Below are 26639 nucleotides of genomic sequence, written 5' to 3'. Positions count from 1 at the left end.
GTTTTCTGGTTGAGGGGTATAAATATTTCCACCAGGGTTAATTTCCAGTTACCGATGTTTTAACAGTCAATTCTCAAAACCTCTGCCTATTTCTGGGTGTGGTGGCACACACCTGTAATCCCAGCTACTTGAGAGGCAGATGCAGACAGGAGAATCGCAAGTTCAAGGGCAGCCTTGGCAATGTAGAAAGACCCTATCTCAAAATAAAAAGGACTGGGGCTGTTGCTCAGGGATAGAACACCCCCAGCTCCATCCCCAGTACCATAGAAAGAAAAAAGAAAAACCCTGAATATTTAATAATCAGCTGAGCCAGGGTGAATCAGCTTCTTCCCACCCTGGGCTGGCCCCACTGCAGACACCTTCCTTTACGAGAGACTGCTGCCTAAAGCTCTGAACATCCCACCACTCCATCACCACCCAACCAGGTCTGCCTGTACGGGAGGGTGCAGTTCCTGTGCCGGCCTGGAGGGGGCGGTGCGGCCTCCTTGCTCTGGTTCCTGGGCCTTTACCCCCCTGGGTTCGGCTTCCAGCCTGGCCCCACCTGTCTGAGCACCTGTGTCTTCCTGCAGGCTGTTACAGCAGCCGACATGGAGGCCCGCCTGGCGTGTGGCCTGGTGAAGGGTCATGCTTATGCTGTCACTGACGTACGCAAGGTGCGCCTGGGCCATGGTCTGCTGGCCTTTTTCAAGTCAGAGAAGCTGGACATGATCCGCCTACGCAACCCCTGGGGCGAGCGGGAGTGGAATGGTCCCTGGAGTGACACGTGAGGCCTGGGGATGGGCACCACGGGCATGAGAGTTTGGGCAGGGATGGGGTGGGCTCCATGGGGGTGCTGATACTGGACCTGGGCCTCGAAGGGTCTGGGGGAGGATGAAATTAGAAAAGACTTCCTTTGGAGTGTTTGTGGGGTAGTGGATTCAGCAAGGACAGAGGCCTGGAGGACAGCTGACCTATAAGGACATAGTGACCAGTGTGGTGAGTGGGTTGGGAAGGAGGGTAAGGAGGAGGCCACCAGCTGACAGTGAACGGGGTTGATGCTTTGTGCTTGTTCACGGCCGTGAGGCCTGGAGTGGAGTAGGTGAGGCCCCGCATAGTGACAGGTCATGTCCCCTCCCTCTCTGTCTGCGGCTTTTCTTCCTGTCCTCCCAGCCCTAGCATGATCACAGCCCATGGGAAAGGGCAGACAGGGCTTCTCTGAGCAGGGCCCCAGGGGTCCCTAACCACACTGCACTGAGGGTGGCCTCACGCTGAGCTGTCCCTCGGGGTGGTTCTGGTGGGGCCCGTCCTCTTATTCTACTCCCTTCCTTCCTGGCACTCACATCCCAGCTCAGAAGAATGGCAGAAAGTGAGCAAGAGTGAGCGGGAAAAGATGGGTGTGACCGTGCAGGACGATGGCGAGTTCTGGTGAGTGTGCTGGTGCCTGGCACCTGGGTCAAGGGGATCACCTGGACCTGGCAAGGAGCACCTGGTGGTGGGGGGGGTTGGCTGCCAGGGCTCCAGCACAGCCCCATCAAAAGCTTGCTGTGTGGCTTGGGACAAGTCACACCATCTCTCTGAGCCTTGGTTTCCTCCACTGTATAATGAATTGGGGGGCAATGAGCCCTTTATCCCTGCAGTCCCCTCTGCCCAACTGAGGGACCCCCGGGCTGCTCTTGGCAAGCAGGTTGGGGCACCAGCAGGTGGGGGACTGAGCACAGGGGCACGCTGTGGTAGCCTGAGTGCTCAGATTAGGGAGGGAAGAGGAGAGGCCTCGCAGAGGAGCTGACTCCTGAGCTGAGATTTGGGGTATAGAGTAACCTTTGATGATTGAGGAGACAGACATGCCCCAGAGGTGAGAGGGCACACCTCTCAAATTTGGGACGAATTCAGAGGAGAGAGCAGCGTGTGTCTGGTGTGGCTGGGAAGACAACGGAAGCCTAGACCGAGGAGCATGGGCACCACCGCTGCCTTCATTCCCCTGTGTCCTGCCCCGACTCTGCCAGGCTGTGTTGTTCTTCAACAGAACACCTGGTTTGTTGGGGCTGGGGATGTAGCTCAGTTGGTAGAGTGCTTGCCTTGCATGCACAAGGCCCTGGGTTCAATCCCTAGCACCACCAAAAGAACACCTGGTTTGGGAATTTAGCCCCTCCTGGAGACGTATGGGTTGCCCACTGCGATGTGGGTGCCATGAGGCCTCCTAGGCAGACCAGGGGCAGAGGGCAGTGATCCTGGCACCCCATCGAGGACCCTCCTACAGATGCCAGGGGAGCTGCTGCCCGAGTCCACCCAGGGCCTTCATTCTATTCTCCTGTGGACAAGATCTGCTTTGTTCAGTCTGGCTCAGGGGTCAGTCAAGCCCTTGGCCTGTGGAAAGGACTCCTGTTAAGGCCCTTCTCTGCACCTCCCCTGGCCCTGCCCAGGCTCCTGGAGGTGTGCATAGCACAAGGTGCCTATAGCAATGTCCTGGCCATGGTCACCCACCTACCGTGGGGTGCCCACCACCGCTTTATTGAGGCTTCATAGCTGATGTACAATACAATGGATGGAAACCAGCTTTATACACTACACTACAGAGGGCAGTACTCAGTTATCCATCCTCTGTGTGCGTATAGCTGTACAGCCGGCCTTTGCCAGCTACTCCGTTGGAGTTTGTATGCCAGCTGTTATTGCTGTACTTGATTTCTGCACTAGCCCTGTGAGGCGCCTGCTGGTAGATTCAGCCCCATTTTACAAACGAGGAGACCATTCTCTGCAGGCCATGCCCAGTCACTCCTACGTGAGCCGTGGTTTAGAGCATAAAGGGTGGGCAGGCAGGAGGGCCTGTGGGTTGCCTGGCTCAGCCCCTTCCCTCACCCAGGATGACCTTCGAGGACATGTGCCGCTACTTCACCGACATCATCAAGTGCCGCCTGCTCAACACATCCTACCTGAGCATCCACAAGACGTGGGAGGAGGCCCGCCTGCGCGGCGCCTGGACTCGGCACGAGGACCCTCGGCAGAACCGCAGCGGGGGCTGCATCAACCACAAGGACACCTTCTTCCAGAACCCACAGGTGGGCATCCCCAGGGATCTCACCCTGCCTCTGCAGCGACTGCAGCACCCCCCCACACCCGCTGTCCCTCCAGGGGCTCCTGCATGACCTCAGGTACATCTCTACCCCTCCTTGGGTCTCGGCATACCTGTGTGTACAGTAGACGGTCGCAGCAGTCCCAGCTGGCTGTCACGAAGCCCTACACTTAAACCTGACCTGCAGACAGTAAAAATGAAGAAACTGTGACTCAGGGACTTCTGAGTGTCTGGTCCAGAGTCTTCAAGACATTTAGTGGTGGAGCTGAGGATCAGCGCGTGGTTTCATGGTAGCATAGTCGTGCCTGTTCCTGGGGAACTTGGCTGGGCTCAGCTCCCCGGCAGCAGCCTCTGCCCTGCGGCTTCCTCACTCACAGCCTGTGAGCACTGCTCAGCCCTGGGAATCAGTGTGCCTTTATTGAGCATCAACTTCGTGCCAGGCCCTGAGCTGAGCCTTCACGCAGAGTAGCCATTGTAGGCGTGGGCAGGCCCATGTCACAGAGGAGGGATGCAGCGGCTCAGAGAGGTGATGGGACTGGCCCAAGGTCATGCAGCCAAAGTGTCTGGTCCTGGTTCAGGAGCCCAGGCACCCCGGAGCCAACAGGGTGACTGTCTCTCCTTGGCCATCCCTGCAGTACATCTTTGAGGTCAGGAAGCCGGAAGATGAGGTGCTGGTGTGTCTCCAGCAGCAGCCGAAGCGGTCTACCCGCCAGGAGGGCAAGGGCGAGAACCTGGCCATTGGCTTTGACATCTACAAGGTGAGGCCAGCTGGACCCCTGCTGAGGGAGAGGGGAGCACGGGAGAATTTGGTTTGCCTGTGCCTGGGACTAGAGCACCTCAGTCTCTGACAGCACCCCAGCTGCTCCGTGACATCATGGGGATACAGTGGTGTGGGCCCCGCCAGGGCGTGGCTTCTGTGGGAGCTCCCAAGACCACAGGCCCAGGTGAGGGAGGAGAGGACCGGGGCTGGGGCTGGGCTCTGAGGGCTGCTGCCCTTCCTCAGAGCTCAGAGCCTTCTTCTGGGACCTCCGTGTGTCAGAGACCGTGCCAGGACAGGTAGGAGCATACTTGAGATGAGCCAGGTGGGCTCACTGTGGCCGCTCCCCCCAACCTGGAAGCTGAGGCCATCCACGTGTGAGGCCCAGTGTGTGGTGACAGGTGGCAGAGTGGGATCCATGTCCTTGTCAGACCCCATGAACTTGATGAAACCACATGGGTGTGCTGGGTCCCTGGCCTTCAGTGTGTTCAGTCACATCGAGGCGATCTGTTCACATCATTGTATTGCATTCGCCACAGGCTGGCCTGTTGTGACACCGTGACCTTGACATGTCACGGCCTTCACTAAGGTGGTCACGGCATGTTGTGGCACTTACTCTAGGACTTGCCTAGCATGTCCTGGCAGCTGGTGATGTCATTTTGTAGATTTGTGCCATGGTTTGGGCAGGCCATGATACAGTAGTCCCCTCCTCCATGGCGGTTAGGTCCCAGACCCCCACCCCGTGGATGCCTGAAGCTGCAGATAGTACCAAGTCCTATGCACTGCAGTGTCACCAAGACGACCACTAAGTCATTGGTGCATAGATATGCTGGGAAAAGCCTAATCCTTGCCCTGAGGGGTGAAAGGAGCTAGTGGGAGATTTCACCACACTATTCAGAACAGCAAGAGATTTTAAATTTCTGAATTGTTTATTTCTGGAATTTTCCATTTAATTTTTTCAGCATATAGTTGACTATAAGTAACTGAAACAGTGGAAAACAGAATCATGGATATGGGGGACTGCCGTACCTGATCCTAGTATAACAGTGAGAAACTTCAAGGGACTTGTTATTAGGGGGTTCCTTATGATCCGCTTTCTTTGTGGTACTTGGGATTGAGCCCAGGAGTGCTCTGCTACCAAGTTACATCCCAGCCCTTTTTACTTTTTACTTTGCGACCGGATCTCACTAGGTTGCTGAGGCTGGTCTTGAACTTGCAGTCCTGCAGTCCAAAACAGCTGTGACTACAGTCATGTCCCACTGCCCTAACTCCTTGCCTTCAGTTTTGTTTTTTGTTTTTGTTTTTTTGTACCAGGATTGAACCCAGGGGCACTTAACCACCAAGCCATATCCCCAGCCCTCTTTATATTTTATTTAGGGCCAAGGTCTTGCTAAGTTGCTTGGGGGCCTCTCTAAGTTGCTGTGGCTGGCTTTGAACTCATGATTCTCCTATCTCAGCCTCCAGAGCCTCTGGGAACACAGGCGTGCACCACCATGCCCGGTGCCCTTCGTCTTTAATAGCTTTTATTAAAATACAATTCATAGACCATCCAATTTACCTATTCAGAGTATATGATCTAGAGATTTTGGGTGTGGTTACAGAGTTAGAAACCACAATTTTAGAACATTTTCATCCCCCAAAAATGAAACCCCTCACCCAATCCTAGGACCTGCTTCCCCTCAGCTTAGGCAAAACCCTAATCCACTTCTTTATAGATTAGCCCATTTTGGAATTTCACACGCATGGGTTCCATTGTCCTTTCCTGGTGGCGAGGGGACATGGGGAGGGCTGGGTATGCCAGATGGCACAGTGGCCAGCCCCTCCTGTGTCCGCAGGTGGAGGAGAACCGTCAGTACCGCATGCACAGCCTGCAGCACAAGGCCGCCAGCTCCATCTACATCAACTCGCGCAGCGTCTTCTTGCGCACGGACCAACCCGAGGGCCGCTACGTCATCATCCCCACCACCTTTGAGCCAGGCCACACCGGCGAGTTCCTGCTCAGAGTCTTCACGGACGTGCCCTCCAACTGCCGGTGCGCAGGGACTGCAGTGGGCCAGGGTTGCAGGGTGACAGTCCATGCCAGGCTGAGCAGAGTCTGCAGTCCCAGGGGCACTTGAGGTCTGCCCAAGGTGTGGAGCCTGGGCATCCAGCCTCCCTGGGCTGACCGCCTGCCCATCCCCTGGCCCTTCTCCCCTTCCCCGTGTCTGTCCTGGCCTCTCGGGCACCACCAGCAACAACAGCTCCTGTGTGCGCTGCACTTCCCAGTTACAAAGAAGCTTCCACTCACCTCATTTGATCTTCCCACACCCCCAAGTAGGGGGCCTGGCCACTCTGTTTTACAAATGAAAACAGGGATCATCGTTAGAAAGGTGCCCAAGGTCATGCCGAGGTGTGGTCATGTCAGGCTGGCCCACTACCCAGCCTGATTCTAGCCTTGTGGCCTTTCTCCCCTCCCTGAGGGAGCTGGCTCTGGGGATCAGGGACTGCCGAAACCACCCCTGTCCCTGCGGGAGAGCAGACCTTGTATATCCTCCACTAACCTCGCCACCTTGTCATGCAGTCCAGACTCACTGTCCCCAGGAGAGGGCCCTGCCCACATCCCAGCCCCAGGCAGCAACTTCCCGTGTGGTCTTAGATGACCCGGGCCTTGCCAGCCCCTGCTCCACCGCTTTCCAGCTGTATGGGAAGGGGCTTTCCCCTGGGGAAGCCTGGTGCTTCCCCACCTATAAAATGGACAAATAACAGTCCTGTGTGTCCCCAGACTTTTTGAGGATTAGAAATGACACCACCTATGTCACCCAGCAGAGGGCCTGGCACTCAGTAGTAGGTGCTCATAAAATTATTCCCCTCTCCCTACCAATGGGATGGGTGCCCTGGATAGGGATAGAGAAGGCAGGAAGCCCTGAGCTTGGGTGGCTCGTTCTGCCCATAGAGATGGACCCAGGACTAAATGAATGTCTATATTAAATCCTCCTCTCCCCTTGCTCACTCTGAACCCCCTTCTCACTGTCTCCCCGGGCCTCTTTGTCCTTCCTGGATTAGAGAACTGCGCCATGATGAGCCCCCCCGCACCTGCTGGAGCTCCCTGTGTGGCTACCCCCAGCAGGTGACCCAGGTACATGTCCTGGGGGCTGCTGGCCTCAAGGACTCCCAGACAGGTGAGCTCGCCCAGGGAAAGGCCTGTGTCTCCCCCCTGGCAGTTGCCCCAGGCCCTCTCCTTTCTCAGCCTCCAGAACTCCCTTCTGACACTCAGCTGGTCAGCAGACCTTTCCTCACACCCACTGTAGGCCAGCTGCTTCTTGCTCCCAGGGTCTTCCTGGGTGGTAGGGAAGTCAGATGCTGGGACAGAGAGCTGGTAGGGAGGGCTCAGGGAAGGTGACCTGGAGGCTCGAGGAGGTACTATGGTAGGAAGCTTGAGCCAAGAGAACCTCATGGATAAGGCCAGACATGGCCAGGGCCCTCCTGCCATCTGCCAGTGTCTGGAAGTTAAGGTTCTCTGGGGTGGGCCAGGCTCTGCTCTCCCCTTCTGAATGCCTGAGCCCAGGGAGGCACTTCACCTCCCAGACATCTGTCCCACCCGGGCCCTGCTCCAGCCTCCACCTTCACCCCAGCTCCACCTCCCCCTCCGTAGGGGCTAACTCTTACGTGATCATCAAGTGTGAAGGGGACAAAGTCCGCTCAACTGTGCAGAAAGGGACCTCCACACCTGAGTACAATGTGAAAGGAGTCTTCTACCGCAAGAAGCCAAGCCAGCCCATCACTGTGCAGGTGAGCCCACCTGCCCACAGGCTCCAGGGCAGAAGACCTTTGCTGGATTCTGGTTCTGCATCTGTTCCTGCCTCCCCATGTGGCTTTGGCATTCCCTTGCCTGCCCCTCCTGGTCACCCTCAGTAGGTGGGCCAGTTGTTTTAGCCCATGCAATCCCAAGACCCAGCAGGGTCAGTCTCTCGGCTGTGGACAATGGTCATCTCTGCTGACCTCGCCCACGGCCTCATAGCTATTCTTCAGATTCCCCTGCAGTGGCTCCACCTGGGGAAGCGGCTGGAGACCAGTGCGGCTGTTTCCTAAGAGCTCTGAGAAGGGGTGGGAAAGCCAGAGTCCTTGGAAGGCCTTCCCACCCCTCTCAGGCTGGTACGTGATGATTTTGAGCTCATTACCAGGAAGTTCTGTATCCCCCCAGGCTCAGAACAGCATCTCTCTGGGTGAAAAAAACTCTGTGAACAAATGCTGGGGTACCCCTGGAGAGCCCCAGTAGATTTTCTAAGTTTTCTTAACATTGGGTCCCACTGGATCAAATCACAGACTCATAGATATTGGAGTGGAAAGGACTCGACCCTCATATTGACCCTCATATTAAAGATGGGGAAACTTGCCGGGCACTGTGGTATACGCCTGTAATCCCAGCAGCTAGGGAGACTGAGGCAGGAGGATCGGGAGTTCAAAGCCAGCCTCAGCAAAAGTGAGGCCCTAAGCAACTCAGTGAGATCCCGTCTCTAAATAAAATACAAAATAGGGCTGGGGATGTGGCTCAGTGGTTGAGTGCCCCTGAGCTCAATCCTGGGTAGCCCGTCCCCCACCAAAAAAATATGATGGGAAAACTAGAGCAGAGCAGAGGGTGTATCACTTGTCCAAGTTCATCCTAGGTCAGCAGCAGAGCTAATAAGAACAGATGTGACTTTATAGGTGGAAGAGCAGTTTGAGAGACGGGAAGCCTGAGACTCTGGATGGGGCATGCCCTTGGCCAAGGCAGACCACCCAGGGCTCCTTGGCCAGGCTTGCACTGTGGGAAGTGAGTTTGAGACCTAGCGGTCACCACCAGCACCTACTATAGACGATATGGCCCCTACCATAATCTTCTGTCTCCTCCCAGATCTGGAACCACCGAGTCCTGAAGGATGAATTCTTGGGCCAGGTGCACCTGAAGGCTGACCCGGATGACCTCCAGGCCCTGCACACCCTCCACCTCCGAGACCGCAGCAGCCGGCAGCCGAGCGACTTGCCAGGCACCGTGGCTGTGCACGTCCTCAGCAGTGCCTCCCTCACAGCTGTCTGATGCCTGCCCATCTACCGGCCCCAACAGTCTCACCACCACCTGCATGTCCCCACCAGACTTGGGACCAGCCTGGGAGCCAGATGCTGGGGTCCTTTTCCACTCTTTTACTGACTTGCTGTGTGACTTTGGTAGATCTCTACCCTTCTCTGGACCTCAGTGTCCTGAGGGCCCCAAAGCATTCCCTCCTTGTTGGGGAGTCCCCTCCCCACCCCAGCTATCACCACTGCTAAAGGACACTATCCGTTGAAAACATTTTCCCCAGGCCCTGCTGTCTGCCGAGGAGTGCCAAGAAGATGTCACTTGTTTACACACAAACTGCCATGTCCCCAAGCCCCATGTTTCCTGCCCCTTGTTTCCCAGGCCCACCTCAGTCTCCCAGAATTCACTTTTTCTGTCACCTACACTTGATTTCCAAGCTACTTTGAAAGAGCGCTTGCTAGGCACTTGCTGGGGTTCTGCTCAGGCTGGAATTTGGGACATGTGCAGGTGATTCCTGTTCATTCTCTAATCCTGTCCACTCAGCCATCCATTCCCCCCCCCCAAATGAAGAAGCAACACTCACAAGTCAACAGATGAAGGGAACCACCCAGCCCCCACCTTGGGCCTCTGTCTTCAGGTCCCCCAGAGGCAGAAGCCCAGGCAGGCTGCAGCTATCTTCTCATTCCAGGTTCTGATCCACTCTCAGCCCCTGGTTTGAGGCATTGGCCCTCGTGGGAAGTAAAGGGCACCTTCCTGAGTCCCCTGCCTGGTGTTGGAAGGAATGAGCCCCGTTAGTGGGCCAGGCAGGCAACGCGGCTGTGGGGACCCAGAGGGAGGCACAGGCTCCCCTTGCTGCAAGACCCCAGCTTCCCATAGGAGAAAGGACTCCAGGGTGGGTGGTGCCAGGCCTGCTGGGGTCAGGTCACCTATTGGGCATGGCAGGAGACAGGTGACTCCATTGCCTCCCCCGAAGCTCTCCACCCACATCTTCCCCCAACAGCTAATGGGGCCACAGTGCTCCTCTTACTGCCTGGACCAAAATGTTCCTTTTAGTGTTCTCTGTATTTAAAAAAAAAAAAAAGATCTCAGTTTTAGCCAGGGGGGTTTAAAGGAGATTCTGGATCCCCCTTTCTTTTGATACCAGTTTTGCTCACCCTCTAATTTTATTTTGATTCCACCTTGGCAGGGACATGGGCAAAGTCAGGCCTTCTCAGAGGAGGTCTGCAGGAGGGTGAGGAAGAGGTTGTTTGTACTTGGGTGACTGCAGGCTGGCACTGTGTTCTTGGAGAACTTCTGTGAAGTGCTGGTGCCGTGACCCACTCAGGGTCTCCTCTGTACCCTCCTTGGACTTCGGACCAGGCAAAGCAAATGGAAAGTCCAGCTGGCCCCAGGACAGCAGTTCCTTTGGGAACCTGAATTTTCTACTCCAGAGCTCACTGTTCAGTCCAGTGTCCTGGCTGGAGGTGCTGGATTCTCTGATATTGCCACCTTGCTCTGGGGCTGGCTCTGCTCCTGGGTCCTGCCCTGGAACTGAAAGACCTAGAGGACCCAGGGCTGGAACTGTGCATGTGACCAGGAGCAAGTCACTTAAACCTCCTGTGCCTCTGATCTCTCCCTCTGCAAAGTGGGGCCAATGATTCCTATTTGTCAGCACCCACAGGGCTAAACAAGGGCAAAGCAACCCCTTTCTCTATGTATCTCTGTATGCTACACACTATATTTTCCTGTAATCACCGCTTGTCTATTTCAAATTAAGATTCCTGAGTCGGGTATGCCAACTTGGGCCTCTGGGGCTGACCCATGGGTCTTTGCTCAGCCATAGTCCCCTAGGAATAGGGGCAAATGGGACCAAGTGGCTGATTTGTGTAGGTTTCAGCCTGGGGGGCTGATCCTAGCCTCCCACCTACAGCAGAACTGGAACAGCAGCCCCTCCCCTCGAGGTGGGCCAGGCTGGTTCCTGGCTATGCAGGGATCTCTGATCCCCAGGAAGGTGTGGGGTCCGAACAGGTGAGAATAGATGGTGGATCAGGGAGAGCAATTCACCTGTGCGCCCAGGAGGGCCTCAGAGTCGGCATTCACAGATGGGCAGGGCCTCCAGCCCACACCAGCCAGACTTGGGCTTCAGTCCTTCTGGGGCCCACTGCCAGGCTGGGGGAGAGGAGGCCTGTTCTGTTCTCAGAATAAATGTTTCTGCAATCCAGAAATATCTTCTTGTGTCTGTCTTTCCCCCTCTGCAGGGGATGATACAATGGGTGACTGTCCTCTGGTCAGCAGGATAAGCCTACAGCCAGTCAGTACTGTTGGCTTTACAAGCCTCGCCCTGGGGACACAGGGAGACAGTCCGTGCTCTGGAAGATGGATCTCCAATCACGACAAACACTGTAGGAAGATTGCTAGGCAGTGTGGGACTTCCCAGGGGGCTCCTTTCGCCTGCTAGGTCAAGCAGGCCCAAGCCCTGATACAGGGGTGCAGAGGCAGCCGCACCAAGGACACCATTAAAGGGCTTGTGAGGCCCAGGTGGATGCTGGAGACCAGGCAGACCTGTGGAGGGACCAAAGCTGCAGCTGGAGCTGGGAAGCTGGGGCCTGGCTCCCCGCCAGGGGTCTTGCTTCCCTGTCTCTGTGGCCGTGGAGACTTTGTCCAGCAGGTGGTGCTGTTGGGCCACCAGGCCCCCACAGGCCCCCACCCATCCATGGTTGGTTTCCCTGCAGATGTACCCTAGGTATGGAGCCTAGGGAGACAAAAGTGCCCCTCCCTCTCTGGGGCCCAGAGCTATAGGCCAAGGGTGGCAAAGACAAAGGGCCAAGTCTCAAGAAGTCACCCTCCTCCCAGCCCAGGCTGCACAATGCTAATAACAGGTTTTGTGCCTTTCTTTGTCCTCAGTCCCTTTCAAATCACACACTTTACCTCCCTTGGTATGTGTTCCTGGTGCACTGGGGTTGCCCCAAGTTGTCTGGTTCACAAAGTTTCTGGATGACTGTAGAAAAATGTGCACCCCACCCCCCAGAACATGTTGTGGGGCTGTGTTGAGTTGGTGAGCTTCAGGAGGTGGCGTCTGAGCCCACCCTCGGGAGGTGGGTCTGGGGCGCGGGCCAGTGTGTCTGGGAGTGGGTGCCAAGTGCTGGGCTAGCTAGGACCCACCTCCTGCCATGGGCTGCCTGCCCCTGTGCTGTGGGAGTCTCACCCAGCCACCTTAGGAGACGGTGGGCTTGCAGGAAGGCAGGTGCACCTGAGCTGCCAGCAATCAGCGACCAAGACCAGAACAGACTTCCTGCCCTCGCGCCAAGTCAGCAGGTAGCAGGTTTGGGCAAATGACAGAGGCACCTGAGGCCAGGATGGGTGGGGGCCTGGGTCCCACAGGTCCGCCCAGGGCTCTGCACAGAGCCCTGGACAGCCTCTGGACATTAGTCCCAGCACAGCCCATCCCCCACGCTGATGTCACCACACCCAGACCTTGGAGGCCCCCTCCGGCTCCGCCTCCTGGGAGAAGGCTCTGGAGTGAGAAAGGAGGGTGGCAGTGCTGGCTGGACAGCCTCCCTGGGCAGAGAGAAGGGCGAAGAGAGACCAGAGAGAGTTGGAAAGACCCAGAGTGACACCCACAGCGGGCCTCGGAGTAAGACAGGCAGGGCAGCGTGTCTGCAGGCCAGTTACATTTGTGCCCTGCTTCCTGAGTCCTCTGTGCCTGTAGCAGCAGCACCCAAGCCGGTGGGGTGCTGAGAGTGTGCTTCTGGGACCCAGGTAAGGCTGGGTTGCTCCCGGGCATGGGGAGAGGGAGCTTAGAAGAGTCCTGGGTATGGGCTTCCTCTGGAACCCCTGCCCCCATAGCCCCTTGCTCCTGGGCTTCCTGCCACCCACAGGGGTGCCTCCACAGCAGTCCTTGAATAAAATTGTCCTAAGCCTGGAAAGATGGAGGCTTAAACCCTGGAGAAGGGAAGAGCCGAGCGCATGGTATCTGCTGAATTGTTGCTGAGCAGGAGCTGGGGTGGGGGGCGTCCTGGAGCAGACATGCTCTGTCCTTGGATAAGTCACTTCCTATTTCTGCCTCAAATTTCCTATCTGTGACAAGGGGGTCTGAAGCCCATCAGCCAGGACTGTCCTGGGGAGAAGGCAAAATCGAGCATGGGCTTAGAAATATAAATGCAATCTGTGTTTCCTATCATCAATTTGAGGAAGCAATGAGCTTGAACATGGTCTAGTTCCCATTTTTAGAAATAAATCATATATCTCATAGTTTCTCCTACTGTGTGGGCCCTAAGTTCTACACCCTCACCAGCCTTCATGGTCCCGTATCTTTTGTAACAACTCTGGTCTGCCCCTAGTTGTCCTGGCTCATGCTGGCCTTGGATGCTGGCAAGTGACCTGGGAGTCCTCTTCAGACATAGCTCCCCATGGCAGCTACCTGCGGGCCCTTGTTGAATTCACTTCCCTACTGGTACCCAGGCTAGTGCTGGTCTCCAGATGGACTGTGTGCCCACTGAGACCAGGGCTCAGCACAAGGGTCAGGGCTCAGGTGTCAGGCAGTGTCATGGGCAGAGGATCAAATGCCCCGGCGCCTCTGAATGGGTCCTTGTGAAAAATTGATGTTCATCCTGATGGACAGGTCTGGGGCCATCAGGGCCTCTTGCCAGGGACCATGGGCCAGGGCTTTAAGAGCTACACCTAGTCCCAGGAGTCCTTCCCAAGCCCAAATCTGAGCCCAGCCCTGTGCTGGCCAAGGCTAGAGATAGGGGACGGCTCAGACTCAGGCCATACCCTGTGCCGAATCAAATCCCCAGCTTTCAGGGCAGAGGTGGGGACGGGCCCCGACCCAGACAACAGAATACGAGTAGTCAAGCCTGGGATGAAGGGAGACACAGAGGACCTTGGAGGCATGGACAGGGTCAGGGGAGGCTTCCTAGAGGAGGTACCATCTGAACTGAGCCATGAACCACAGACAAGATTTTTCTTGTCTGAATTCCAGGTGGAAGGGCCAATGTAAGCAAAAGCTAAGAGGTCTGAGAAGAGCGGAATATTTCAGGGATATTGAGTGACAGGTTGGGGAGAAAAAAAAGACTTGAGATATGGGCAGGGCCCCGATTGGCTGGACCTTGAAAGCCAGACTTCAGGGGCTGAAGTTGCCTGTCCTGAGGGCAGCAGTGAGTCTGGCAAGGTTTTAGCTCAGCTCATGACTGTCCCCAGCCTGGGCTGCCCTTTCACCTATACTCCTAGGACCACCCTGAACTGGGAGGCCAGAGACCAAGTCCTAGTTCTGAATTGCCCTGCCCTGCTGTGTGAACTTAGCAAGGCTTGGTCTGTCCCTGGGCCCCTGTGCTTATATATTTAGGGTGGGGCTAGACTTGTTTTCTCCTGGGAGCCCTTTGGGAATCTCTGGATGACAGAGTGTCCGCTGTTCTGGGCAATGGGGCTGCTGACAGTGGCCAAGGCTTCAGTCACATGGTTTGGGCTGTGGCCAGAGGGAGAGGAGCCAGGGAGGGTTTCCTCCAGGGAGGAGGGGCTGGAGCTTTGGGAGGAGCCCAGGTGACCCTAGATAGGCTCAAGGCTCCCTGGGCTGGCCTGCTCAGAGGCTTGACAAGGTCCCTCTCTCTGCAGAACCGTCTCTGGCTGGCGGCAGCGAGAGGACTATGGTGATTCTCCAGCAGGTGCGTGCTCCCGGCCCTGCTCTCCCTTCACCTTTGACCTCTCAAGGAGTCACCTTGTTGGGTGACTCATCCTGCTGCCATCCCATCCTCTCTCAACTAGATGCTGAACTGTGGGTTATCCTCTCCAGGCCTTTCTCTTGAAAAACTCCTACTCTCTGCTTCAAGACCCACTGGGAACTTTCCCGCCTCTCCCAGGCCCAGGCTGGAATCTGCTCCCTCTGAGGTCCCTGTGGGGCTTCCTTTTCTCACCGACTCACCCCACTGGGCAGAAATGATGGATTTCCCACGTTTCTGAATCCCAGGTGTTTCAGGCAGAGGAACAGCATGTGCAAAGTCTCAAATGTGGGGAAGCCCTGGGGGGAAGGTTTGGCAAGTCTGCTTAGGACAGGTCGTGACCCTGATGTGTCCTGAGGGCCTTAGGCAGCAATGGGCAGGGCTGACATGTCCTAAGCTGGAGCTCCCTGGGGTTTATGGAAGAGGCAGAAGTGCTGCCCCTCAGCTGAGCCCTCTGGTCCCCCTTCCTCCCCAGAGCCACCACAGCCTCCGACCCTCAGCCCTTTCCCGTGACTGGTCTGAGGCTCTAATGAGCTTCTGGTCTCCAGAGCGGGAGCCAGGAATGTGGGCCCTGGGCCAGGTGGGCCTGGAACAGGGCCCTGGGGCTTGTGGGGCTTGGTGCTGTGGGGCTTGGCCAGCAGCTTCCTGTTGTCCTGGGCCATCAGAGGTCAGTGGAGCAGACTTGTCTTGCAGCCCAGCAGCCACAAGGGATGTGTGTGTAAGAAGGCAAACTTCAGGGTGGGATCTAGAGGGGGAAGTGGCCCCTCGAGCCCTTGATCAGAATGGCCAGAATCGACAAGAGGGAAAACGTCACCTTCACTGAGCGTTGGCCATGTGCCACAGGGAGCTGGGTGGGAGGGGACAGAAGGAGGGCCTGGGCCTCCATGGCTCCCCAAGGGTGTCTTCCCCCAGGGATCTCTGAGGCAGGCCTCTGGCTGACTGGACCTCCTGTCCCCTTCCCCTACTGCCACCTTTGCATGCTGGCCCACCTCACTCTGTGGGGAGCAGGGGTCTATAGATGAAGGGGCTGTGCCCACCCTCAAATAGGAAATAATCTTTTGTTGCTTCTGTGGTCCAAAAAATGTCCCAGCTCTGGGTTCCACAAGTGGAGGCCTTGGGCTTGTTCTCTGAGCTCAGTTTCCCCACCAGTAAGAGAAGATGGAGGCCCCCTTTTCCCAGGGCTGCTCTTGTGAGGCTAACGTGCCATGACCGTGCTTCTTCCTTACCTGCCGCCTGGCCTGATGCCTGCTCCTCCCCACACCCCAGAGATCCCCCCCATCGCCTTGGCCTCCCCTGCTCCGCCTCGCCTGTCCACATTACTCCTTCTCCTTCACTGCCTTCCCGGGCCTCCTGGGGAGCCCCAGGAATGAAGGAGACCTTCTTCCTCCTCCCCACACCCCGTCAGCCCCAGGCGTCAGCCCACTCCAGAGGAGCTCTGTGCTGGTGGGCTGGGTCAGCGAGCACACCACCACTTGACCTCAGAGTCCCTCCACTGTCCAGCCGCGTGGCTGTGGGACAACTGCCGCACTATTTCCATATCTGAACACCTCCCTCATAGGAGTGTCTGAGACTGAAACACCAGTGTATATGAAATGCTTATCCCAGCTGGACAGAGCTCAGGAGAGCTCAACTACCAGTGATAGCAACAGTGCTCCTGGCCGTGACATTTCCCTATCCTTTGTTTTCTCACTTTCCTTTGGATGAAAAAAAATCTCAGGAGACCTCAACGATTACAATGGTTCTTTCTCCACAGGTAGGATGTCTCCATGTGGGACTTATCTAGTGACAGATTCCTCCATCCATGTACTTACCCATCATCCCAGCCCATCCGAGCACCCCACAGGGTCCCAGGCACAGGAGATATCTTCCTCAAAATGGACTAAGAACCCAGATCTCTTTACTCATGAAAAAAGCTTATTCATTTGTTGAGAATTTTAATCATCAGGAGAAGTCCCCTTGGTCCTCCTATATGCCAGACATGCCACGCATGATCTCATTCTATAGCGATAAGGCTGTGAGGTAGGGACCTTCATGCCCATATTGCAATGGAGAAGCTGAGGCTCCTGGTAAGCTCGGGGGGTCCAGATAGGACTGGGAGCCAAGATGTTGAGGGGGGACAATAGCCAGGAAGAGGAGGCCCAGGGATGGGCTGCAGCGAGGGCCCAGGGGAGACTCGGGAACAGGCCCAGGGCTGGAGAGAAGAGGTCAGAATGCAGGCGCTGGGTGGCATTGCAGCTCTTGCCTAGTGACCCTGTGGCAGCCTGGACAGGCCCGTTGTGTTTATGGCCTGGGGAATGGAATGGGGGGTGCGGGAGTGAGTCAGAGGCTGCCCTCTTCAGCCACACTGTCACCCACCCACCCAAGCAAGGTGCCACGGAGCCCTCCTATTTTCAGTCCTGAAAGAGTTTCCAGACCAATTGAAAAATTGCTGGAAGCCTGTCTTTTCTTTTCTTTTCTTTTTTTTTCTTTTCTTTTAAGAAATGGAAGCCTGTTTTTTCCAGGGGTAGTGAGGAATTGGAGAGGCCAGGAAAGGGAAAGGAAGAGTCCAGGAAGGTTCTAAGGCCATTGCAGTAGCCCTTGGGAACACATTGGGGAGACCGACTGGCCGGGGTTGCAAGGTCCCTGGTGGGGGGTGGAATGAGAACCCGGAGCTCAGTGGTGCACAAGACCCGCTGCTCCGAGGCCTTCAGGCAGGGCTCTCTTGTCCCAGTCTGACGTGATTTCCTCTCTGTGGTAGGGCCAGGTTGGGGCCATAGGTACTTGGCCCAGATTTATGGGCAGAGGGAAGTTTGAAGATAAATTCGTGGGCTGTTGATGTCGGTTTGGGTTGATATTTTTAGTAAAATATAATGTCCTTCTTTGTCTTCTGTAACAACTTTTTGTAAATATACATATCAAAATTTACCCAGAGCCTTCCCAGGCCAGGCCAGCGCCCTGCCATGATGCTACATTCCCAGTCCTTTTCATTTTTTTCTTTTGAAACAGGGTATCCTAAATTGCCCAGGCAGGCCTTGAACTTGTGATCCTCCTGCCTCAGCCTCCAGCGTAGCGGGATTACAGATCTACCACACTGCAGTCAGCTTGGTAAACAACTGTTGGCTTTAAACGGGTTCAGAGGACATTAGTGTTGATACCCCAGCTCTCTTCTGGTTGCTACTTGCATGGAATACCACCTATATGAAGTCCTTCCCCTGGAGCCCGTGTGTGTCTTTGGGTCTCAAGTGGAGAAGCTGAGGCTTATCATAATTGATTCTGTGTTTTTATTGTCCCCTTAACTAAAGAATCCAATCCATTTACATTTAAGGCAATTACTGCTAAGGGTGGGCTTAATTTTACTTCTGCTGTTTTGCTGTTTGTTTTCTTGTGACCTTTCCTGTGACTTTCCCCTCTCGGTTCTTTTGTGTTTGACTGATTTTTTTCCTCATCTACTATTTTAATTACTGTGGACTGAACCCAGGGTGCTCTACCACTAAGTAATATCCCCAGCTCTTTTTACTTTTATTTTGAGACAAGGTCTTGCTAAGTTGCCAAAGATGGCCTTAAATTTGTGGAAGCTGGTTTTGAACTTGTGATCCTCCTGCCTCAAATTTGTGGAAGCTGGTTTTGAACTTGTGATCCTCCTGCCTCAGCCTTCCAAGTTGCTAGGATTACAGAAATATACCACTATACCTGGCTTTGATTCCTTCCTCATTTCCTCTTATGTGAAGTTTCTTTCTTTTTTAAATTTATTTATTTATTTATCTTTATTTATTTCTTGAGACAGGGCCTAGCTAAGTTTCCTAGGCTGGCTTTGAACTTGTGATTCTCTTGCCTCAGCTCCCAAGTGGCAGGGATTAAAGTATGCACCATTCCTCCAGGCTTTTCCCCCTTTTTTTAAAAATATATTTTTTAATATTTATTTTTTAGTTTTAGGTGGACATAATATCTTTATTTTATTTTTATGTGGTGCTGAGGATCAAAGCCAGTGCCTCATGCATGCTAGGTGAGTGCACTACCACTTGAGCCACATCCCCAGCCCTCCCCTTCTTTATAAATTGTTTGTTTTTATTTTTCTGGAACTGGGGAAGGACCAAGGGGCATTCTACAACTGAATTACATCCCATCCCTTTTTATTTTATTTTGAAACAGGGTCTCACTATGTTGCTGAGTCTGGTCTTGAACTTGCAATCCTCCTGCCTCAGCCTCCTGAGTCTCTGCAGTTCCAAGCATGCACCACCATGCCCGGCTCTGACTTTCAACTTTACTCTATGGTTATCCTTACTAGTGTTCCTTTTTTTCTTCATATGGCTTTGACTTACTGTCTATTATTTTATGATTTTTTTCTAATTTTTCATTTTTGTAAATATACATAACAAAATTTACTGTCTTAACCCTTTTCACATGCACAGTTCCATGGTATTACAAATATTCATAATGTTGTGATAGCTATTGCCATCATCCATCTCCCTAATCCTTTTTATCTGTAAAACTGTATTTCTGTCCATTAAGGAATAACACTTTATTTTTTTCCCTAACCCAGCTCCTGGCCATGTCCCTTCTACTTTCTGTCTCTATGACTGTGACTACTCTAGGTGTCTCACATCAGTGGAATAGCACAGTATTTGTCTGTTTGTGACGGCTTAATTCAGTTAGCATAATTTCCTCAAGGTTCATCCATGTTGTAGCACATGACAAGTTTCCTTCCTTTTTAAGGCTGAATAATATTCTATGGAATCAATATACCACATCTTGCGTACTTAGTCACCCATGAAAGGGCACCGTGGTTGTTTCCCTGTTTTAGCTCATGTGAACAGTGCAGCTGTGAATATAGGTGCACAAATACCTCTTTGAGACCTGCTTTCAATTCCTCTGAGTATATGTCCAGAACTAGAATTGCTGGATCATATAATAATTATATTTTAAAATTTTTTCCCATGGTGGCTGAACTATTTTATATTTCTGCAGCAGCACATAAGAGTTTCGATTCTTCCACATCCTAGACAATATTTATTTTCTGATTTTTGATATAGACACCCTAATGAGCATAGAGGGGCATTTCATTATAACTTTGATTTACATCTCCCTTAAGATTAGTGATGTTGGGGCTGGGGATGTGGCTCAAGTGGTAGCGTGCTCGCCTGGCATGCGTGCGGCCCAGGTTTGATCCTCAGCACCACATACAAACAAAGATGTTGTGTCCACTGAAAACTAAAAAATAAATATTAAAAAAATTCATTCTCTCTCTCTCTCTCTCTCTCTCTCTCTCTCTCTCTCTTTAAAAAAAGAAAGATTAGTGATGTTGACTATCTTTCATGTGCTTCTTGTCTGTTTGTATATTTTCTTCAGAGAAATGCCTATTGAAGTCATCTGTCCATTTTTTTTAATCTATTTGTTTGTTTGATTGTCCTTCCATGTCCTTCTATTTGTAGCATTTTGTATAAGACAGGTTGACTAGTGACAAACTCCCTCTGCATTTAATTATCTAGAATTGTCTTAATTTCTCCTACCGGGTGGTACCAGCCTTATTTGGGTTTGGGTCTGTCCTCCCCACCAGGCAGGGAGCTCTGAGGACTTGTCTTGTGGACAGTATCCTCTGTGCTTTGCTCTGAACCTGAGCTCAGTGAAGGATGATTTTATGGACAGGTGGAAAGTGCTCTGAGTCCACCACCAGCACTCCTTTGTGTCTGAGGAGCTGGTCCCTGTCCCAGTGAAGTCCAGGGGCAGGTGGGCAGGGACAGGTGTTCAGGGCTTGGCTGGGGAAGGACCTATCTGGAAAGGTGGATCCTCGAGAGAGTGCACGAAGGGGTGAGGGTCACTGTGGTCAGTCAGCTTTGTGCTGGGGGAAGAGCCCTGCTCGCTATGACTAAGGGCAGGGAAGGAGGCCTCTCCCCGGCAGCCCTGAGCCATGTGGCACTACTGCCTCCTTCCTTGTCCTTTCCCTGCCCTTTCCCTGCCCTTTCCCTGCTCTACTCCCTACTGCTGTTTGCTGGGGGAGCAGCTATGCTTCTAGGAGTCCAGAGCTGAAGGTCAAAAATGGACACAAGAGAGAAGAGAGGGAATAAAGGAAGAATGAAGGGAAGAGGGCAAAGATAAGCAGAGAGAGGCCAGAAGGAGGCATCACCTGGGAGTGACCTGGCCTGGGCCTTCCAGGCCAACTTAGTGACCTCTGGCTCACCACCTAGCATGGACTGGAGGCAGGTGCCCAGTCCTGTGTGGATCACCCATGTGGGTGATCTCTGAACTATCTGGTGGCTCAGTGTCCTGGGGAACCCAGGGGCCCCGGCACCAGGCCTCAGTGGCTCTTCCTTGGGCTGGAATCTCTCAAGAGCTGACCAGGAGCCAGGTGAGGAGGACCAGACACTCGCTCTTCCGGGCCTTTCCCCACAAAGGTGCCCCTGAAGACTGATTTTTATCCGTTTTCAGTCTCCAGAGGTAGCCAGTGAGTCACAGGCCACCCTCCCTTTAGTCTGAGTTCTATTCAATAACATCCCTGCAGGGGGAAAATACTGATTTTTCTCCAAAGAGTCACAGGCCACCCTCCCTTTAGTCTGAGTTCTATTCAATAACATCCCTGCAGGGGGAAAATACTGATTTTTCTCCAAAACTGCCCCGAGGGTGCGGTTCCAGGTGCCAAGTCCCCCGGGGCCCCAAGGCTAGGCTCTGCAGCCCTGGAGAAGCCACCTGGAAGCCCTGCAGGTGGAGGTGCCAGGGTCGCGGAGATGGGAGGGGTCCGGGCGGAGAGCGCCCCCTCCCCGTTCCCGCCGCGGGCGGGCGTCACCTAAGCCGCCGTTGCCATGGGCCCGCGGCAGATGGCCCGGTTTAGGGTTCCCGGGCAGCGCGCAGGGGATTAGGTGAATTAGGGAGCCCGATCGGTGCCGCCGCCACCAGACCCTCGGCGCCATGGAGGCCCCCGGCAGCCCCGCTGACCCCGGAGAGGCGCGCGCCCCGCAGCCGGGCAAGTGGGCGCTGGTGCGCCACCTGAACCAGGCGCTCAAGACCTTGGCCGTCCTGCCGGTGAGACCCAGGCCGGCGGGGAGGGCGCCCCGGCCTCAGTGTCCCCGCGGGGCAGAAGCCGGGAAGGTGTAGGGTCACAAAGCCCGGGGGCGTGAGGAAGGTCGACAGCCCTAGGGTGCTGCATGGGATCCCTGACACCCCGACCCCAGCAGGAACCCGGCCCAAGGCAGCCTCCCTCGGGGCCATCTGGAAAGTTGGTGACCGAGTAAGGTGGGGGGTGGGGGGATCCAGATGGGCTAAAGATTTACCAGCTTTTGCTGGGATCCAGAGCAGGGACTGTCCCCAGGTGCACAGAAGGACCTTAGCCATCTGATTACCCATTGGCTGACTGCCAGCCTTCCGGTCCCCTCTATTTAAAGGTTAGCAACTGGACACTGTGCTGTACTCATGGGTGCCTCTGGCTAGACACTTAGATCTCCCTTCCCACCTGTGAAATGGGGCTGAGAACACCAGTGGCCCAGACTGATAAGGGAGATTTGTGGTGGGGGCTGGGGGTCCACATTCAGGTGTCCACATTTGGCAAACAGGGACTGAGCCCCAAGCCCTGGGAGGAGGGAAAGGCAGAAAGTGCTAAGGCTCTGTGGGAGTTCATATTGATCCCAGACTGGCCTGGGAGAAGGAGGGAAGCAAGGACAGCCCGCGTTTGCAAGCCTCTCTTTGCATTCACCAATTCTTTCCATTTGAAGTCTGATGAAAGTGAGGTCCAGAGAGACTGAATGACTTACCCAAAGTCACACAGCATCAGTGGCAGAACTGAAATTAGAACCTACTGTGACGGTGTGCTGGCTTTTCCAGGGCTAGGCCCCACTGGGTTTTGGAGTACCCTTGAGAATATTTAGACTCATTCTAGGAAGTTATCACTTGGAGACTGAGATCCTGCAAAGCTGGTGGGGTCCTAGGGGGCTCTCTGCTCCAGCCATCCTTTTGACATCAGGAAAGCTGGCACTTGGCCCAAGTTAGCCACACTGAGGCATGTGCCGTGTCACAAATGGAATTTCACTTCAAGGTGAGGTTCCCAGAGGGCTGCCTCTCACAGTGCATGAAGTCGTGCACCAGATGCCATCATGGTGGCCCAGGAACTGGCCACAGGGATGGGAGGTTTGTGGGATTAGACCTAGAGCCCAGGTCTCCTTTCCTTGCTGCCCTCCTGCCCTCAGTTAAACTTGGTTTTCTTTCCTGTCTTCCTCCTTCCCTTCCCCCACTCAACTAGTGATTCCCTCCCACCCTATTTTTGGTTCAGGCTCTGTTCTCCAGAGGCTAATAGGCTTATCTCACTGGTTTGATGAGTGTCTGATCGCTTCTCGGCCTTTTGGCTAAGATCAAGTGTGATGAGTGTCTGAGCCAGGTTCCCTTTTCTCTTTGGACCTCGGTTTCCTCATCTATAAAATGGGGACCCTTACTTCCTGGCTACATGCTGATTCAAGGGCTGGCCCTGGGATCACACCCCAGATGTCCTGTGGTCTCAGAATTCCCCCTGAAGCCTCTGAGTTACCATTTTAAATTTCTCCTTCAAGCTCTGACCTGGAGCAGAAATCTTCTAGTGACAGCCTGAGGTTAGAAGAGTCTAGTCATTTTTGCTTGCTGCATGACTCTGAGTACCTGGCTCAGCCTCTCGGAGTCTCCATTTCCTGCTTGTTTCAGATATATATATATATTAAGTTGTAGTTGGACACAGTGCCCTTATTTTATTTATTTATTTTTATGTGGTGCTGAGGATCGAACCCAGGGCCTCAGACGTGCGAGGCGAGTGCTCTACTGCTGAGCCACAATCCTAGCCCCTTGTTTCAGTTATTTTACTATTATTATTATTTTCCTGTGTTCCTTCAGTGGGAACCATCTTTTCTGTTTGCTGGGCCAAGGGACACAGGTTACTTTAGCTGTCCTCAACCTGTTGTCAGCTTTCCTTTGGGCCCATGAGTCACCCAAGGCCAAGGACCCTGTCAGTGCTTTCTCTTGTGCTCAGGGCTGGGCCCAGGGGATGTCAGGAAGGAGCACTGGGTCTGAAGTCTCTTGGGCCTGGGCCTCAGTCCTAGCCCTACCACAAAGCCACTGTATGAACTTGGGCACATTTTCGACTCTTGAGAGATGAAGTAGAGGCTGAGTGCTCTGCGTGAGGACAATTCACGAAGGCCAGGGGAGCGTCCAGCTGCTGCCAGGCGGGCTGCTCTCCCTCCTCCCGGGCCCACTCTCCCTGGCTCTCACACACTCTCACTTCCACACACTCACTCCTCTCTAAGGCTTCTGCTGTGCTTGGCTCTGGGGAGTCACAAATGGGAGGCTTGGACCAGCCTCCCCTGGGTGGGAGAGGCCCAGCCCACCCTCGTGGAGCCCCAGGGGTTACTCCACTCCTCACCCAGCAGCCAGGGTGGGATTTTGAATGTCAGTCTATCCTGACATTTCCCCATGGCTTCTTGTCATAAATTAGAAGAAAGTCCAACTCCTGTCTGTGGCTCACAAGGCCCTGTGTGACCTGGGGCCTGCCCTGGTTCCCACTCATTTCTCTGCAGCCTGGGCCTGTCCCCTGCCCTGGACAGGAGAGCAGCCTGCAGGGGCAGCTGGTGGAGGAGACCCAGCAGGGGTGGGGCAGGAAGAGGTGGGGGTAGGCAGCCTTGGGAGGAGCAGTCGCTGGTGGGGTAGAAAGCTCAGGGCCCTGGAGGATGGAAGGGGCAGCTCTGGGAAGCACCCCAGAGCCCCGGTCCTGCAGCTGATGTCTGGTAGACCAGGGTCTCCCCGGCTCCGGAGCCCCTCCATGCTCTCTGACATTCTGAGAGGAAGCTTGGGTTTGGAACTCGCCTTTCCCTAACATGCCCTGACTCCTGTCCAAGAGAAGCAAATTTCTGATGGGATCAGGAGACTGAAAGAGTCGTGAACTGACCTTGGACTCAAAGAGGGATGAGAAGACTGAGGCTCAGAGATCAGCTAGCAGAGCCTGGCCCGGAGCCGTTCCCACTGGGCCATCTCTGGGTCACCCAGAATCAGTTTCATCAGTGTTGTTTGTAATTGCTGCTCGTTATGAAGTTACATTTTTATTAGGATGTCTAAGTTCTCCCACACACCTGAGAAAACACCCCCCCAAAGAGTACTTTTATTAGGATTAGAATAAAATCTAATCTTTCACCCCAAAGTCAGCAAAGACCTTTGTATTTCTGGGCCTGGTCCACTCTGACCTTCATCTCTTCCTCAGCCCCTGTTGCCACACCTCCTTGTTGTTCCTTCCCACCTCCCTCTGTCCAGATGACTCCCCTGCACTTTCTTTGGCTCCTGCTTCTCAGATCTCAGCTCCAAGATTTCCTCTGAAGAGCTGAGATTGGCTCCTGAGGCTCAGGGTGGCTGCCTGACTCTGCCGTTGGCATGGTAACTCCCTGGGAAGCACTCACCAATGTCCAAAGGGACTATGTTAATAAATGTGCTCTGTTATTTATTTTCTGTCTTCTTCAACTAGAAAGTAGATTCCGTTGTCACTGCGCCACCCCCAAGGTTAGGCCAGTTAGTGCCTTGGACACAGCAGGTGTTCGAGAGATACATGCCTGTCGAACACATCAGTGCTGAATGTGGTTGTTTGGCCTCTGTGAGCCTTCAGTATGTGCTGAGAGCCAGGCCGTAGGCCAGATGCTGCAGGGGACACAAAAGTGACACAGTGTCCCTCAAGGCTGGGGCTCTCCCCACGAGCCAGGAGACAATGTGGCTGTCTCTTATCCCAGGCTGGGCACAGGGAGTGTACTGAGAGGAAACTGTTACTAGGATGGTGAGACTTGACCCTGGGTAGATGGGGCCTGCAGCCTTGGGTCCCTGACATCACTCCTTGGACAGAGAGGTTGTACTTGGGTGGCTTGGTGTTTGTGCCTAAACTCCCCCAGTCCCTCATACACATGTAGCAGGCAGAACCATGGGGGAGCCGGGCTTTGGACGGGCCAGGGCTAGAGCCCTGCTGTGTGCTCTTCTCCCTCTCTGAGCGTCTGCTCATTCTTCGGTGAAGTGGGGAGAATAATGGCTGCCCCAGAGGAGAGGCGATGGCACGACCCAAGCTCCAGCCCAGGGCCTGGCACCAGGCGTTTCCAGCAGGCATGGTTCCCAATCTTCCCTCTTCTGGTGGTGGGTGTGGGCTTGGGGGCATCCTGGAAGGGCTGTCTGGTTCGCCTCCTGCTCAGCCGTCCTGGGATTCTCTCTCTCCCCAGGGGGACTATGTGTGGATGGACCTGAGATCCGGGCTGGAGTTTGACGTGCCCATCGGGGCGGTGGTGAAGCTCTGTGACTCTGGGCAGATCCAGGTGGTGGACGATGAAGGCAACGTGAGTCGCCCCTCCCTCCACCTGCCCATGCGACACAGGCTGATCAGTGTCCCCAGGCAGGGCCCGGGAAGTAGCCGCTTCCCGAAGTAGTCATGGGGCACAGAGGCAGTGCCTGTGCCCCCTTCTGCCTCTCAGGCACCCACCCCATGGAGTGCTCTCCACCTTTCCAGCAGGAGGGGACTCCCCCTGCCCAGCTGCCCTTTCCATCTCCACAGCTCTTCCTTCCTCTCTGCCGGGGACGGGGGTGAGGGGTGGGGGCAGAAAACGCCCCCTCCCCGGGGCGGGGGGTAGGGGTGCTTCAAGGTCAGACAGACTGGATTCGAACCCTGCTGCATATTTACTAACTGTGCGACCTTGGTCACGACTCCTTCTCTTCTGAACCTCAGTGTCTCTCTGTAAGATGGGGTAACAGTGAATGTGTCCGAGTGCAGCTGCCCATGGGGAGGCTGCAGCAGAGCACCTCAGGACAGCTCCGGTCGATGGGGAAACGCCTAGAATCTCACTCTCGGGTCGTGGCACCAGGTGAACTTGTCCTCCATGAGGCTGCCCTGGGAATCCGTGGAACAGATCCACCCTCTACCTCTCCTGGCCCAGAAGGAAAGGGACGCGGGAGATAGAAGTGTGATAGGTGGTGCTAGTGAGGCCTTGCGGCGGGGGCAGGTCTGAAGTAGGGCCTTCCCTGGAGAAGGTGGGTGGCCTATTCAGGAGCCCACAGGGACGCCCCGGGGCCTCTGAGCTGTGTGCTCAAGTACAGCTCCGGCATGTGTAGGTGGCTTGGGGGACGTGTAGGTGGCATGGGGACATGTAGATGGGGTGCAGAGTGCTCTGT

The 26639-nt window shown here is 54.6% G+C and overlaps 2 protein-coding genes across 4 annotated transcripts in view; both read left to right on the top strand.

The window, feature by feature from the left end:
- The window catches only part of CAPN5 (calpain 5), a 55510-nt gene extending 44477 nt beyond the window's left edge, over nucleotides 1-11033 (top strand). For all 3 annotated transcript variants that reach the window (XM_081264498.1, XM_081264499.1, XM_081264500.1), the window contains 8 exons: nucleotides 570-763; nucleotides 1327-1404; nucleotides 2837-3032; nucleotides 3682-3804; nucleotides 5639-5835; nucleotides 6846-6961; nucleotides 7435-7571; nucleotides 8674-11033. In XM_081264498.1, the coding sequence (XP_081120624.1) occupies nucleotides 570-763; nucleotides 1327-1404; nucleotides 2837-3032; nucleotides 3682-3804; nucleotides 5639-5835; nucleotides 6846-6961; nucleotides 7435-7571; nucleotides 8674-8856 (1224 nt within the window). In that variant the 3' untranslated portion in view covers nucleotides 8857-11033. The remainder of the gene's footprint in view (nucleotides 1-569; nucleotides 764-1326; nucleotides 1405-2836; nucleotides 3033-3681; nucleotides 3805-5638; nucleotides 5836-6845; nucleotides 6962-7434; nucleotides 7572-8673) is intronic.
- Nucleotides 11034-12442: 1409 nt separating this feature from the next.
- Nucleotides 12443-26639, top strand: part of MYO7A (myosin VIIA) — a 78785-nt gene continuing 64588 nt past the window's right edge. The window contains exons 1-3 of the mRNA XM_081282010.1: nucleotides 12443-12573; nucleotides 14425-14474; nucleotides 25697-25810. Of these exons, the coding sequence (XP_081138136.1) occupies nucleotides 14457-14474; nucleotides 25697-25810 (132 nt within the window). The 5' untranslated portion in view covers nucleotides 12443-12573; nucleotides 14425-14456. The remainder of the gene's footprint in view (nucleotides 12574-14424; nucleotides 14475-25696; nucleotides 25811-26639) is intronic.

This window comes from Spermophilus citellus, assembly GCF_964194105.1.
Source record: "Spermophilus citellus genome assembly, chromosome: 2".
In the NCBI taxonomy this organism is placed as follows: Eukaryota; Metazoa; Chordata; class Mammalia; order Rodentia; family Sciuridae; genus Spermophilus; species Spermophilus citellus.
The sequence above is the reverse complement of the archived record's forward strand: the minus strand, read 5'-3'. Positions and strand labels throughout refer to the sequence as shown.